The sequence below is a fragment of the Argopecten irradians genome, chromosome 9 (assembly GCF_041381155.1).
Source record: "Argopecten irradians isolate NY chromosome 9, Ai_NY, whole genome shotgun sequence".
NCBI lineage: Eukaryota > Metazoa > Mollusca > Bivalvia > Pectinida > Pectinidae > Argopecten > Argopecten irradians.
Genome location: NC_091142.1, coordinates 13,038,958 through 13,052,222, shown reverse-complemented (window position 1 = coordinate 13,052,222; position 13,265 = coordinate 13,038,958). Strand labels below are relative to the sequence as shown.

The following is a 13,265-nucleotide window of genomic DNA, read 5'->3' as shown; positions in this document are numbered from 1 at the left end:
TTCGTCAGAGAGATTTGCCAACCTACACGGCATGAAGGTAAGTAAAACCGCTCTGGTGACCATTATACATTTGCTATACCGTACAGAAAAAAAGTGTATGGTTTAGACACAAAATCTATACAAAAAGAATCAAGCATTCAACAATCAACTCATTCACTCACAATGTTTTAAATAAAGTTTGTCTAGGGATACTCATTATTATAACGTGAATACGAAAATGGTCAGAATTGTTAACACATTTATATTTGCATATTTCTGCATTTCATGATGAATATTTGAAATACTTGCATCTTGATCACTTCATAAACTTTCAGAACTTTACAAAAAATGATAAAGTTAGGGCTAAAGAGAATCCAAACCATTTGTGCATATTGTTTCAAATATGAATTCAGTTAACATAACAAAAGCCTTTCAAAAGATTGCCGTAATACGTTTCTCATTACTAATACGTTTCTCATTACTTCTTCAGGATACTATGTATTGGCAAGGTCTTTTATCAGAAACATATATTAGAAAGATTGACAACTCCGCCATTTTTACGATCGGCAGATGTACCACTGTATGTGCTTAGGGGTTTTCAGATATACTCTTAAATAGTTAAATACAGCAGAATAACTTTGATATGGTATAAAAGTTGAGTAATTTACAGATGGTTTGAGTACGATTAGGAAAGAAAAAAATAATATTTTAACTTATATACTGATAAAACAAAATGCACTTCCGGTTTTATAAATCTGATTTTTGAAAAACCATTTCATGCTTTCAAAAATCATCTTAAATCATATTACTCGGGACAATTGTGATCATAACAAACATGATATGATATTTAAACTTTGTGTTGATGCAGACATAACATGTTAAAAAGAATATACTTAAAAGTAGTTAGCCAAAGGAAAATGCCTATAAACTATATTTGTATTTCATCAAATATTATAGAGAATGTGTTGCAAGGTTCATTTGATATATAAATATTAGCTATATGCACAAGGACTGGTATATATTCCTTACAATCCACAAAGATATTTATTCAAGGGTTAGATTTTAATACGACACTGTTCACACTATTTTCCAGCCGTGGTAAGTCGTGGACTTGTAAGGCTGAACTACATATCTTCTCTGTTGCATTATAGGGTGAAAAGTTACAGTACGTACAATGTAAAGCTCTAAATACTCAATATTCACATTGAAAATGTTAAAACATAAGTACTGGTAAAGAGCGATACAATTTCACTAGCTTGTTAGGATTTTTGAGTCCTGTTTGATATTTTTAATATGTTTTGGCAATTGTACTACTAATCATACAGCTATACTATATACTGCTGTACTTTTACTGCATCTGATCAAATATCAAGTTAAACTAGATTCCTCAATTTTAATAACAATAGTAATAATATTATATTGTACACTATATCCTATCTACCTGTAATATATGAGTTACATAATTAGCTACACAGTGTCACTAAAATAGATCACTTATTTCCGTAATGATGAACACATTATAATACTCAATAGAATTCAGTTGTGATCTTGATAAGCAGATTTCTCCAACGTTCATTGAGTTTTGATTTAAAGGAGTTTAGACTTGTAGCTATTAAAACTGACTCTGTAAGTCCATTCCATTCATTCATCAGCACTCTACTTGAGAAACAATACTTCCCACAATTTATCCTGCTTCAGTATTTTTTCATCTTTATTTGATGTCCTCTTGCATGGTTGTCGTTCATTGTGAAGAATTTTTATTTGTCCACATCATCTATTTCTTGTAAGGTTCTATAGACTTGACGCATATCATTCCTCTTTCTTCTGTATTGTAGCGTTGGTAGTTCTAGCCCTCTTAATCGTTCGCTATATGTTTTGTGTTTGATTAATTTCACTAATTTGACGGCCCTTCACTAAACATTGTCTAATAAAATGATGCCTTTCTGTAAATAGGGTTTCACATTGAGCTTAAATATTCTAAAGGCGGTCTGATCAGGCCTTTATATAATTGTAAGAAGGTGTCCTTTTCCAGATATTCAAATGTTTTTTTTACTATTCCTATCATTTGGTTTCTCCGAGATATGCTTGTTAAATGTTAGGTCCTTGTTGAAGGTTACCCTCACAAGTCTTTTTCCTCTGTTACTTGTTGAATGTAGATTGCGTTACCCACTACTGTCATTGAGTACTCATGTACTCATGTTATTGTATCCTAGATGTAAAGATTTGCGTTTGTTAATTACTGAAGGATATCTCCCATCTATTGGACCAATCAATTACGTTGCCGGGAACCTGTTTTATTGCTGTGATATGTTTCTCTGAACTAGCGCTTCGTAATAATTTTAGCATCGTCTGTAAATAAATTGACCAAAGTGTGGCTATGTTCAGGCAGGTCATCGATAAATATTAGAAATTATAGTATTTTTGCTAAGCACACTTTCTTACGTAATTCCCGAATTTACTTCTCTCCATTTAGATTCCTCTGCGTAAATGACTACCGCTTGTTCTCTTCCGATAAGTAAATCTTTTATCTATTTTAATAATTTCCCCTTTATTCCATAATTTCTCAGTTTTAATAGGAGTCGCTTATTAGGAACTGTGTCGAAGGTTTTTTTTAATTCTAAGTAAATGATATCCGGTGGTTCTTTGTTATCAAGAGTTTCGGTTATGGTTTCTATTCTTATCATTCCAATAGTTGTATAGTTGTTGATCTCCCTTTCCTGAATCCTAATTGTTGTTTGTTTCTTTTGTGATCCATGACCTTATAGTTTTTTCCATTGTGTTGGTAGTTTTGCTTCCTCCGTGGACATGAAGATTATTTCTAGAGATATCTCTTTGATCACTTTAGGATGTAGTCCGTCTGCTGCTGGTGATTTAGTAGTTTTAATTTCGTCTTGTTTATTCAATTAGTGAGATTGTTAATTTGGACTTCTTGAATCATGTTGTTAGCAACTCAGTTGGGAAATGGTGGTAAAGTATCAACTTTCTCTTCAGTAAACACACCACAGAAGAATATGTTTAGTATATTTGCTTTCTTTTCGTTATCAAAAATAATGTTTTCATTCTTCTTCGTCACGCACAGTCATACCGACGTATTACATTTTGTGGTATTATGTCCCTTTCAGGTCCTACAGTCCTTGACGGGTTTGGTTTTAGCCTCCATCGTGGGATGTCTGTTCCTCACCATCACAACAGTCAAGGGTCGATATTCCCAACCTCGTCATATCCGAAATTGTCAGCAATATCGTGATCGTCGCGGTCGATTTGAGTTAACCGGAAATGACGACAGCGTTTATTGCTTGCAGCAGAATCTGTATCAATCCGCCTTGACGTCATCGCCTTTTAATGTTTCCATAGTTTATATCGAAGCGCTCCTTCAGAAAGCACTATCAAGATGTGGAAACTATGATTCTCTAATCAGACCTCCTAATCCGACCAATAAGAAGTGCAAGAAAAACAAGAAAAAATGTCGTAAGCAAAGTCTTTACGGTCGTGTAGCAAGGACACAAGAATCCAGTAGAAGGCATGGAAAAAGGAATTGTAGCTGGGAACGGAAAGAAGTCCGGATGTTATCAAGATCAGAATGGCGTCGATTTACCAACCGCCTCAATATCCTAAAGCGGCCAGTCGTAAGTTGCCTTTTGATATTTTAATCCTACTATTCATAAACATCATAATACACGCCATGGACTATTTCATTATTTGAATTGACTAGTATAGAGTTGACCCAATCCAAATAACATCCTCGATACTCCAGGGGTTACTGTCACTGATGTTATACCCATCCTTGGACTATCTCATTGTAAAACTGGAGGCTACAGAAAATATAGGTTATTTTATCCTTGGTGTATAAAGGAAGTCTCTTTTTCGTGAACTGCCTCCAGTTTTACTATGCGATAGACCAGAGATGGATATAACGTCAGTGATCGTAACCCCTGGGGCATCGAGGATGTCCAAATGACAATAGGCCGAACGACTTTCATTTTCACTCCTTAAAAATGCTACCATTCATACACATCGAAAACGTGATAGTAAATGCAAATAAGTTAATGTTCATTCAGACTGGTCTGATGATTAATGTTGATGATCAATTATCGCGTATCTGTACTCAATTGACATACTGCATAAGCATTATAATGTTTCTTATAGGTTATGTATGTTTGTGTCAATAATGTAAAGTAACTTGCAGTTTAAGTATTGCATTTTCCCAATTGATAATTTTGTATATTCATAATATAAACAGGCTCCGTTTCAAATTTTATATTATGTATATTGTAAATTATGTTCCCTTTGGAACACTTATAAGAAGTTTGATAATTTTGTATTTAATGTGGCTTTGAAATAATTGTAAGAAAGATCTTAACTTACAAAGCCCCAGGAAAATTAATTCGAAAATGAAACTTGTTTGGTGAGGATGTCAATTGAGCTCAAACCTTTTTTCTTAAATGATCTTGATATACGGTAAAATTACTCGGTTACTATTTGATATATATATATGTAAAATTAATGCAGTAACAATGTATTCCTAAATTTCTTCAAGCGTACTGTCCAGTGACAATGACCTACTTCTTTCTTTACAGAGGCTCCCAGGGGGAAATTCCTTCATCCCATATGATATAATTTCTGACATTCATCGCAGTGATGTTAATATCGATGCAGCACACGGAGGACCTAGCTTCCTTGGCTGGCACCGAGTCTATCTTCTTTTGTAAGTTCGACTCTGTTCTTTTGTCAACCTTTCGACACATTTGTAAACACAGCTAAGTTCTTTTTTACCTTCAACCTTTCGACTTATACCAACAACATTTTTGGCTCATGTGTATGTTGTGCGCAGTTCCTTTTTTATATTCAGCCTTTTGGATAAGCGTTTTGAAAAAAAAACCACCATCCACATCAATACAAAATACTTTTATGACAGACCAAGTCGCATATGTATGCACACGTCCCATTACTTACACCAGAATCACGCTCATGCTTATAAAATATCTATATCGATACAAACATACATGTATTTGTTTTTGCGATAGTGAATGTTTATCTATTTTGTTATATAAAACAATATATATATATACAACATAAACATATGAAATGGATGTATGAAGTATTTCACGATTCATCATGTTTGCATATTATGTGAAACAAAACATTTCGTGTTCGTAATAGACTTATGATAAAAGACACATATAACACACTCAATGTAATGTATATGATGTAACATGCTAAAGGGACTTGATTTGGGCTGAAAGATACGGTAGGTCTAACATATGATTTAATAATAACTGTAACGTTAGCACAACAGTGCACACAACTTAAATTCTAGCCATTACGTAAGACTTGTATTCTGGCGCGAGAATTTTTTTTATTTTTTTTTTTTTGTATAATAAACAATTTATTGGCCTGACAGTTAGAAGACATGACGATTAGTTTACCCGCGGCAAGTCATATTTCCCTCGGGAAATATGACATGCCTTGGGTAAACAAAGCGTCATGTCTCCCTACCGTCAGGGCAATAAATGTATAATATCCGTATCCACCGACTGAAGTATAATAAGGAGTTTTGGTGATTATGTTGATTGTTTGTCCTTTTCGGACATTTCGTATGATAAAATTTGCAGGACACAAAACGAAAAATTCAATTGGGTTTGCTTGTTTCTTGTATTGAATCATTACTTTGAATTCCATATGGTGAATAAACGAAATAGTGACACATTCCATGAAATTCAAATCAAAGTTCTCTCTGGCTGGTAGATTTCGGAAAAAATATTTGTTCGTGTTGTTATTGGGAATTTTCTCTGGTACAAGGTGTCGTTATGGTATATGGTATCCATTGTTGAAATGCGGAGCATGTGAGAACAGTCTTGGTGTTGGTTGGGGTCAAGCTAAGGTTTCCGGGACCTTGTATGTAACTTTGGCAAGTTACTCGGTATTCTCTCGCCAATTATGATATAGAAAATTTGATGAACATGTTGATAATTGTTTAAAAAAAAAAAAAATAATAATAGATAGAATTTGCAGGACACAAAACGAAAAATTCAATTAGCTTTTGCTTTTAGATTGTATTGAGAATATTGTATTTGGTTCTCATAATACAAATAACAAAATAGTGTTACATTCCATAAAATACAATCAAAGTTATCTCGTTTTTTTTCAAATTTCTTTTTTTTTCAATGCTACATAATCTTCGCTTTCGCTTAGAGTGTAGCTATTTCCGTTGTACCGATGATAGACGGTGATAATATAATACAGTGTCCCTTCAACAGAAGGCCTCTCGTACACATTTCCATATTTCTACATATCTTCCCTCTCTTTCCACAACTCTCAATATGTTTATTTATATATTATATATTAATATAATCCTCCTCATATATATCTCGTATTGATGACCCAATATAGACACTGAATTAATTGTTTGTAGATGGCGATCCAACAAAGCAATCCACAATTTGAAATATGTTCACACTCACAATTCACTTTTTGGTATTTTTTTTCAAAAAGAACTATTTTATTCAGTAATACATGTAAATAACAATACATTTCCCATTCGCATATTTAGGGCTCTCATTCATTTTCCATATTTGTTATCTTTTAGATAAAATTTACCTCTTTCTTCTCTCTTACATAATTACAGATGTATTAAGCATTTGCGCTTGCATACATTTCAATCAACTATTTGGTAATCCAATAAAGGTTTAATTTCCGAAGTGGACGACCTGTTCCTGAGGAGGTTGGAAGTTCAGAATATCTTAAAAACGTATTTATATGACAGAAGTGACCATTGGTCTATTTGACAAGTAACCCGGATGAAATAAAAATTAATTGCATAAAACATGCTATCACAATTGATAAACTTCACAATACAACCTTCACAATATACAACAATTACGTAAAAACAAAGACCATCTCAAATTTATCTAAGACAGCTAAGACTAAATCAACACCGGCAAGCTTGTTACACAGACTAGAAGTTGCTGCTGATAAATGTTTTACTCACACTTTTTTGTTTTAGTGTTATTTTTGTTATTGTTTCTTATTTATCATCGAAAGTTAGTGGTTTTCTAACGTTTGAAAACAAATAAAGCAGTGAAACACAACATTATTTACAGCAACTGTAAGTGTAACATTTATGTATTATTTTGTAGATTGGAGGCTGCCATTGGTATGCCCGTACCTTACTGGGATAGTAGACTGGATTATGATATGACAGAGCCAACAGACTCCGTGCTTTGGTCGGACAAGTTTTTCGGTCCTGGCTTTGGAGTGGTAGATTCTGGACCTTTCGCAGGATGGATCACCGCAGACAATATATCTCTTGTTCGAAACATTGGAAGCGGCGGCAGTCTGATATCAGATGCTATGTTTAATGATATATTACGTTATACAAGACATGATCCGGTCGTTGAGCCAACACAAGGGAGAAGTATTTCGATCGAACGCATACATGCTGGTCCTCATGTTTGGGTTGATGGGCAACTTTCTTCGCTCCAGACGGCATCACAGGAACCAGTTTTCTTCCTACATCACAGCTTTGTCGACTACATATGGTACGTCTTCAGGAAGCAAATGCGAGATGCTGGTAATATTAACCCAGCATCGGATTATCCAAACAAGGGACCTACTTCACATAGACCACAGGAGAATATGATCCCGTTCGGAAACCTCCGGAACATACAAGGATACAGCGACTTCCTGGAGAGCCTGACTCGTTATCAGACGTCCCCTACATGCCCTTCGTGTGGAAGAAGCAAGGATCTGGAATGCGACCGGACAATAAACAGATGTAAGTCCAAAGCCAGGCGCTCTCCAGTAATCACCTCCGACGCCGATGCTCCAAGTGGTAGACGACGCGCTATGGGACCTATATATCTGGGTAGGAAATTCCAGTCCCAACACACTGACAGAAGAACACGAGGAGATGCTTTAAGGTTCTTACCGCTGATCCGTAGACAAACACTTGTTTAGACTATAAAAATGGCATTATATTGTCTATTTTGTCATAGAAATTATGAAATATTTTACTTTCTGTAAAAAATACATTGAATACCAATGAAATGTTGCCTTATTTTATTACGATATTTGCATTTATAATCAGTATGATAATCATTACAGGCCCACTACCTTTCCGAAACAAAAAAATGAGTTTCTTAAAATCAATAATAACATAAGGAAATATATACCGATGCCCTATGATGAGGTTACCACACCAAACAAATGTTCAGAAGATGATAATTAATGTGGTACAGTGTGTTAACGTTAAGATAATAGCTTTACAAAATTATCAATCTTGTTCTACATTCCAATTTTCAAAAATTAAAAGCCGTTTCAGAAAGGTAGTGGGTCTTTAATTGTGCAGTCACTTGCTATAACAAATGTTTTTTTTTTTTTCTTTTTGTGTACATACCATTTTCAAATGATCACTTTTATTTATACTAAGAATAACGAGCTTGTTTAACAACTATGTTTATAACCGACACTGTATCGCATGACATCCTCGATACACCAGAGGTTCCGATCATTTACGATCTCTACACCCCTGGACTATCTCATAGTAAAAATGAAGGCAGCTCAGGTGAACAGATCTGAACCGATCACAGACCAGCAAAGATTACCTTTGAAGACTACAGAGAGCGACGCCCAACTTCAAAGCCACACGGTCAACCACAGTGTACCGTTATGCGGCTCTTTTGATGTACATCAAAGGAACAAATTACCTGTTCTATTCTGTTGCCTCCAGTTTTTCTACGAGATAGTCCAGGGGTGTAGAGATCGTAAGTGATCGGAACCTCTGGAGTATCGAGGATGATCGCATGATGGTTAGTCTTGTTATGGGTATAAATATTAATTGTGGTATGTTCTTATTTAGATCGCAAATGAGATATTATTTCATGTTATGTCATATATGCCTTTATAATATGATAATCATTACTTTTAACATTTTTTGTTTTGTTTTCCGTGTTTGGTTTGTCATTTGAAACATGTTGCGACAAAATGACCGCAAATCTGTATGTCCTCGTACCGAATGGTTTAAAATCACTATCAAGCAGATATCTTACAATCAGTACCAAAGTCTTGGAAATCTTTCTTTCACATTATTACTTCGACATTCCTGGCACAATTAACAACTGTAGCGAAGTGATAGGACCTATTTAGCAAAATGATGACCTAGTTACCAAATGTTAGATAACCTACTTACCAAATATGATCTACGTACCAAAAGTGTGATGACCTACTTATCAAATATGATGACCCGTTTACCAAATGTGTGATAACCTATTACCAAATGTGATGACTTGCGTATCTACTTACTAAATATGTGATGACCTACTTACCAAATGTGTGATGGCCTACAATAATAATAGTTACGAAACGTGTGATGACATACTTACAAAATGTGTGATGACCTACTTTACAAATTTGTGATGACTTACTTACCAAATCTGTTATGACAGTATTCAACTGAAATGATTACTTTAATTATTTCTTTTAAGTGTTAACCTACTTCCCAAAATGATGCACAAAACAAAACCTACTTCTTTCATCCTAAACGTTGTGATCTACGTTGTGATCTACTTTCCAAAAGTAGTTACCTTATTCCCAACAGTGATTCAGTCATTTACCTAGATACATGGCCTCATTTTGATTGGTTGTTGTGTTCCTAAATGTCAATGTCTCCCACCACGTCCAGTTAAGATAATTAGAGAACAAATGAATAATCATGGTATACTCAGAAATAAACAATTTATTTTAGGTCTTATACTTCAACATTTTACAAGTACAAACTTTCATGATATTACTGTATAGTCAGTTATTTTCACGTGATGGTAATTTAACTATTTCACGGGACATTGTTTTGATCGCGAAAATCTGATCCGTAAAATATTGAGAAATATTGAGACATATAAACCTTGAAAGCAAGATCGCTTAAATTTAAAACTGCAAAATTTAATTTGATTGTTTTTTGATAAAGTCGCACAAATTTTGACCCACCTTTTAAATAACCGGCTACACAGTAAAACAGCATCATAATATAAAGTCTTGGTAACAAAATGAAATGATACTACTATAAATTTCTTAAAGTACCAATCTAGCACAAAGACAATGCTATTAAAATACACAATGTACTTTATGAAAACATTTCAAAAATCCAGTATATAAATTTACGACAAAATCCTATCTTTCATAAGATAATCATATAAAAGTTTGAAGAACTTTAAAAAAAAATCAACATTTTCTGTTAAAAATGCAATGCCATGTGCAACATGAAGAGACTAAGATAATAAAATTTTTGTATTGTCCTAATACAATATAAATCATTATTACGGTCATAAACACCATACTTACACTTCAGTAATCACTGATAAAAGCCTGGGACAGAGACCCGAAGACATCAGACTATATCTATTAATATACTGCTTCAGTGACAAAATTTTCACTTTCATTGTACTAAACAAATTTCTATCAAAGTCAAAAATGGTTTAAAAGATGAAAGATTAAAAAAGAATCTTTCATCCCCTTTGGGGTGACACAGGAGAATCTCAATACGAGGGGTAAGATTCTTAAATTGTTTGATAACTTAAGAATCTTATCCCAAGGGTTGAGATAACCGGTCTCATCCCAAAGAGGGTGAATGATTCTTTTTATCTTACCCTTTGTGAACATGTGCAAAGATCTGCTGTAGCTTGTATTTAGCCTTGGATGAGAAAGAAAAATCTCACATCAGTAAAATTAGTGATATCCCTGTCTGGGTAAGAGAAAGTAAACCCTAAAATTGCAGAATAAAAGTAATTTGAAATTAAAAGGTTATTAAACCTATAATGCAACACTTTGTTTGTGTTAATTAACAATTATCAAATTAGGTATACATGCATATGCCGAGTCATGTTTTTCAAAAAATAGCCTTACCGTATTCGCTGTAATTAGTGCCCCTCCCCTACCCATAAGCGCCCCTCCCCTCTTCTGATTTGAAACAACCTCCCCCATCCCATGGATTTAACAATGATATACAACTGTGTGATGTTTATAATGTTGGCATTGTATCCCATATTCCATGAACTTGTGGGTTTTTCACCTGTGAATCACGGCCAAATTAAGCATCTCAAAAGAAAGAAGGAGTCTGCATCCTTACTATGACATATTAATGTGCTCCAAGTAGCATGGTGAATACGGAATATATAAGACTTATTTTTAGACTTATTTTTAGACTTATTTGGTCAAAACTTACATTTTGGTTCCCAAATAAGTGCTCCACTTTGTTGTGATATTTTAAGCCCCCTAAGCGCTAATTATGGTAAATATGGTAATATATAGGTAACATATGTAGTATTACTGTCTTTGATTATAATGAACTTTAAAACACTACCTGTCTCCGTAAACTTATACAGCATTCAAAGAAGCACATGATCAAATATGTTATATTCTAGTAACTAATCAAATTCCTTTTAGTAAATTAAAAGGTTAAAAAGTTTCAATATTAAAAAAATTCTGGTCAAGGAGTAAGCATTAGAAAATTTTTATGCTATTTAATAGAATTAGTAAAAGAATGTTTATTAGATAAAAACGTTCACAGTACATGACATTGTATACATGTACTTGTTAAAATGTAAATGTAACGAATCAAAGAATATCTTGAATTAAGAAATACATAGTATTAAAGCTTCATTGATTATTTGAGTATAAAATTATTTTGTCATGAGACAAAACACAGCACAGCTTGATTAGTACCAAGAAGTTTTAACGTTTCCAGTCTTTTTTACAACATACAAATTAAAAGTTAAAGACACATAAAACAAATTACTATTAAAAGTGAAATATGCGACTGTATAGTTAAAGCATAATACAACAGAAACTAGAACTGTAAGTTAATGGATACCCCCATCCACCTTTTTACATATTCCTTCATTTTGTTTCCATGGTAACCAATATAGGAGCATGAGATATGACAAGGTATAGACATCTATATTTAACAAAAATTGACGAAGTTTGAACAAAATTGATCAAAAAGCTAATGTCACTCTTGACCACTTTATAAATCCTGTGTGCAGACCTGGTCACCATGGCAACTAAAGTTTTGACAGAAGAAAACCTGCATGCATAACCACACATGGTCCCCGTACATTACTGTTAAGTTTCATTGAAATTGGTCCTGTAGTTTAGTAGGTGTCTGGACAAGGTTTGCAGATGACAAACAGACAGACAGACAGACAAAATGAAACCAGTATACCCTCCCTCTAACTTTGTTATGAGGATTTAATGAGATTTAAATTGGGGAAAAGGACTCTACCATGTGATTTCTTTAAAGAACTTACTGGCAAACTGTAGTACGACTTCCAGATAAGTAATATCACTGATATCAACTGAAGACATTCAGCTGACTAAATAAAAGTCAATTTGTTCTTTACACATATATATTTACTGATACACAATGTACAATCATTTAATTGTAAAAAATAGATATGTACAAATTCTCAGTAATGATAAAATGTTTGTTATACCTAATAGTACAGAAGCAAATACAACACAAGCAGGATACCAATATTCTCATACATGAGATATTGGATAAAATATGTACTCTTACAAAAATACATGACAAAAAAGCACCATAACGTAAATAAATTGTCTAATATTATCCGTAGACTTTCAAATCATAACAAAAAATATACAATGTACTATTATAAAACAGTCATACATGTCATTAAAAACCATCAAGTAACATTAGACCATGAAACAAATAATTCACTTCTTGAATCATAATTATACATATTTAGTGACTTTTAACAACTGATGTGTCAAGTTATCTCCCCTTGCTAAATCTGTTGCCAAGAGAAGATAACTCCTTCATACACTGATGGGATCAATATAAGCAGTGTACTCACCAGTTACTGGCTTCCAAAGTTTAAATATCAAATAGATGTACTATGTTTTCCAAACTTCCATGCTATTATACTGAGAACATATTTTGGCACAGAGGAATTCAATATACCAGTAACTTAAAACCTACAAAAACATTATGGTAAGATATGGAGATACTGGTATTGTGATCTTTGAAGAGCATTTTTTAAGTTGAGCAGGGGTCAAACATTTCACTTAAAACTGGAATAATCATAATCACTGAAAAATTAAAGATGCTTCCTTGCATTTTTCAGAGGTTGAAAATGTAGATACTGGCCGATCACATTTAAGATCCATACACTGTAACTAGTCTAAACCATCGGCAAAGTCAGGTGTCCGGATTATGAAATAAACTACTATACAAGTATGCCATAATATACAGGGAACCAGATTAGACAAGTTAC

General features: G+C 33.6%; 1 protein-coding gene across 1 annotated transcript; it reads left to right on the top strand.

Moving 5' to 3' along the window:
- Positions 1-10: 10 nt before the first annotated feature.
- Positions 11-8,905, top strand: LOC138331517 (tyrosinase-like protein 2). Its single transcript, XM_069279200.1, has 4 exons — positions 11-37; positions 3,102-3,605; positions 4,557-4,684; positions 7,116-8,905. The coding sequence occupies exons 1-4, from the start codon at positions 32-34 to the stop codon at positions 7,933-7,935; spliced, it is 1,458 nt and encodes a 485-aa protein (XP_069135301.1). The 5' UTR covers positions 11-31; the 3' UTR covers positions 7,936-8,905.
- Positions 8,906-13,265: the final 4,360 nt, after the last annotated feature.

What these genes read in the sequence shown, in the direction of transcription:
- LOC138331517 (XM_069279200.1), top strand. An exon ending in ATATCCTAAAGCGGCCAGTC is followed by an intron (nt 3,606 to 4,556) that starts GTAAGTTGCCTT and finishes CTTTCTTTACAG; the next exon opens with AGGCTCCCAGGGGGAAATTC. An exon ending in CACCGAGTCTATCTTCTTTT is followed by an intron (nt 4,685 to 7,115) that starts GTAAGTTCGACT and finishes ATTATTTTGTAG; the next exon opens with ATTGGAGGCTGCCATTGGTA.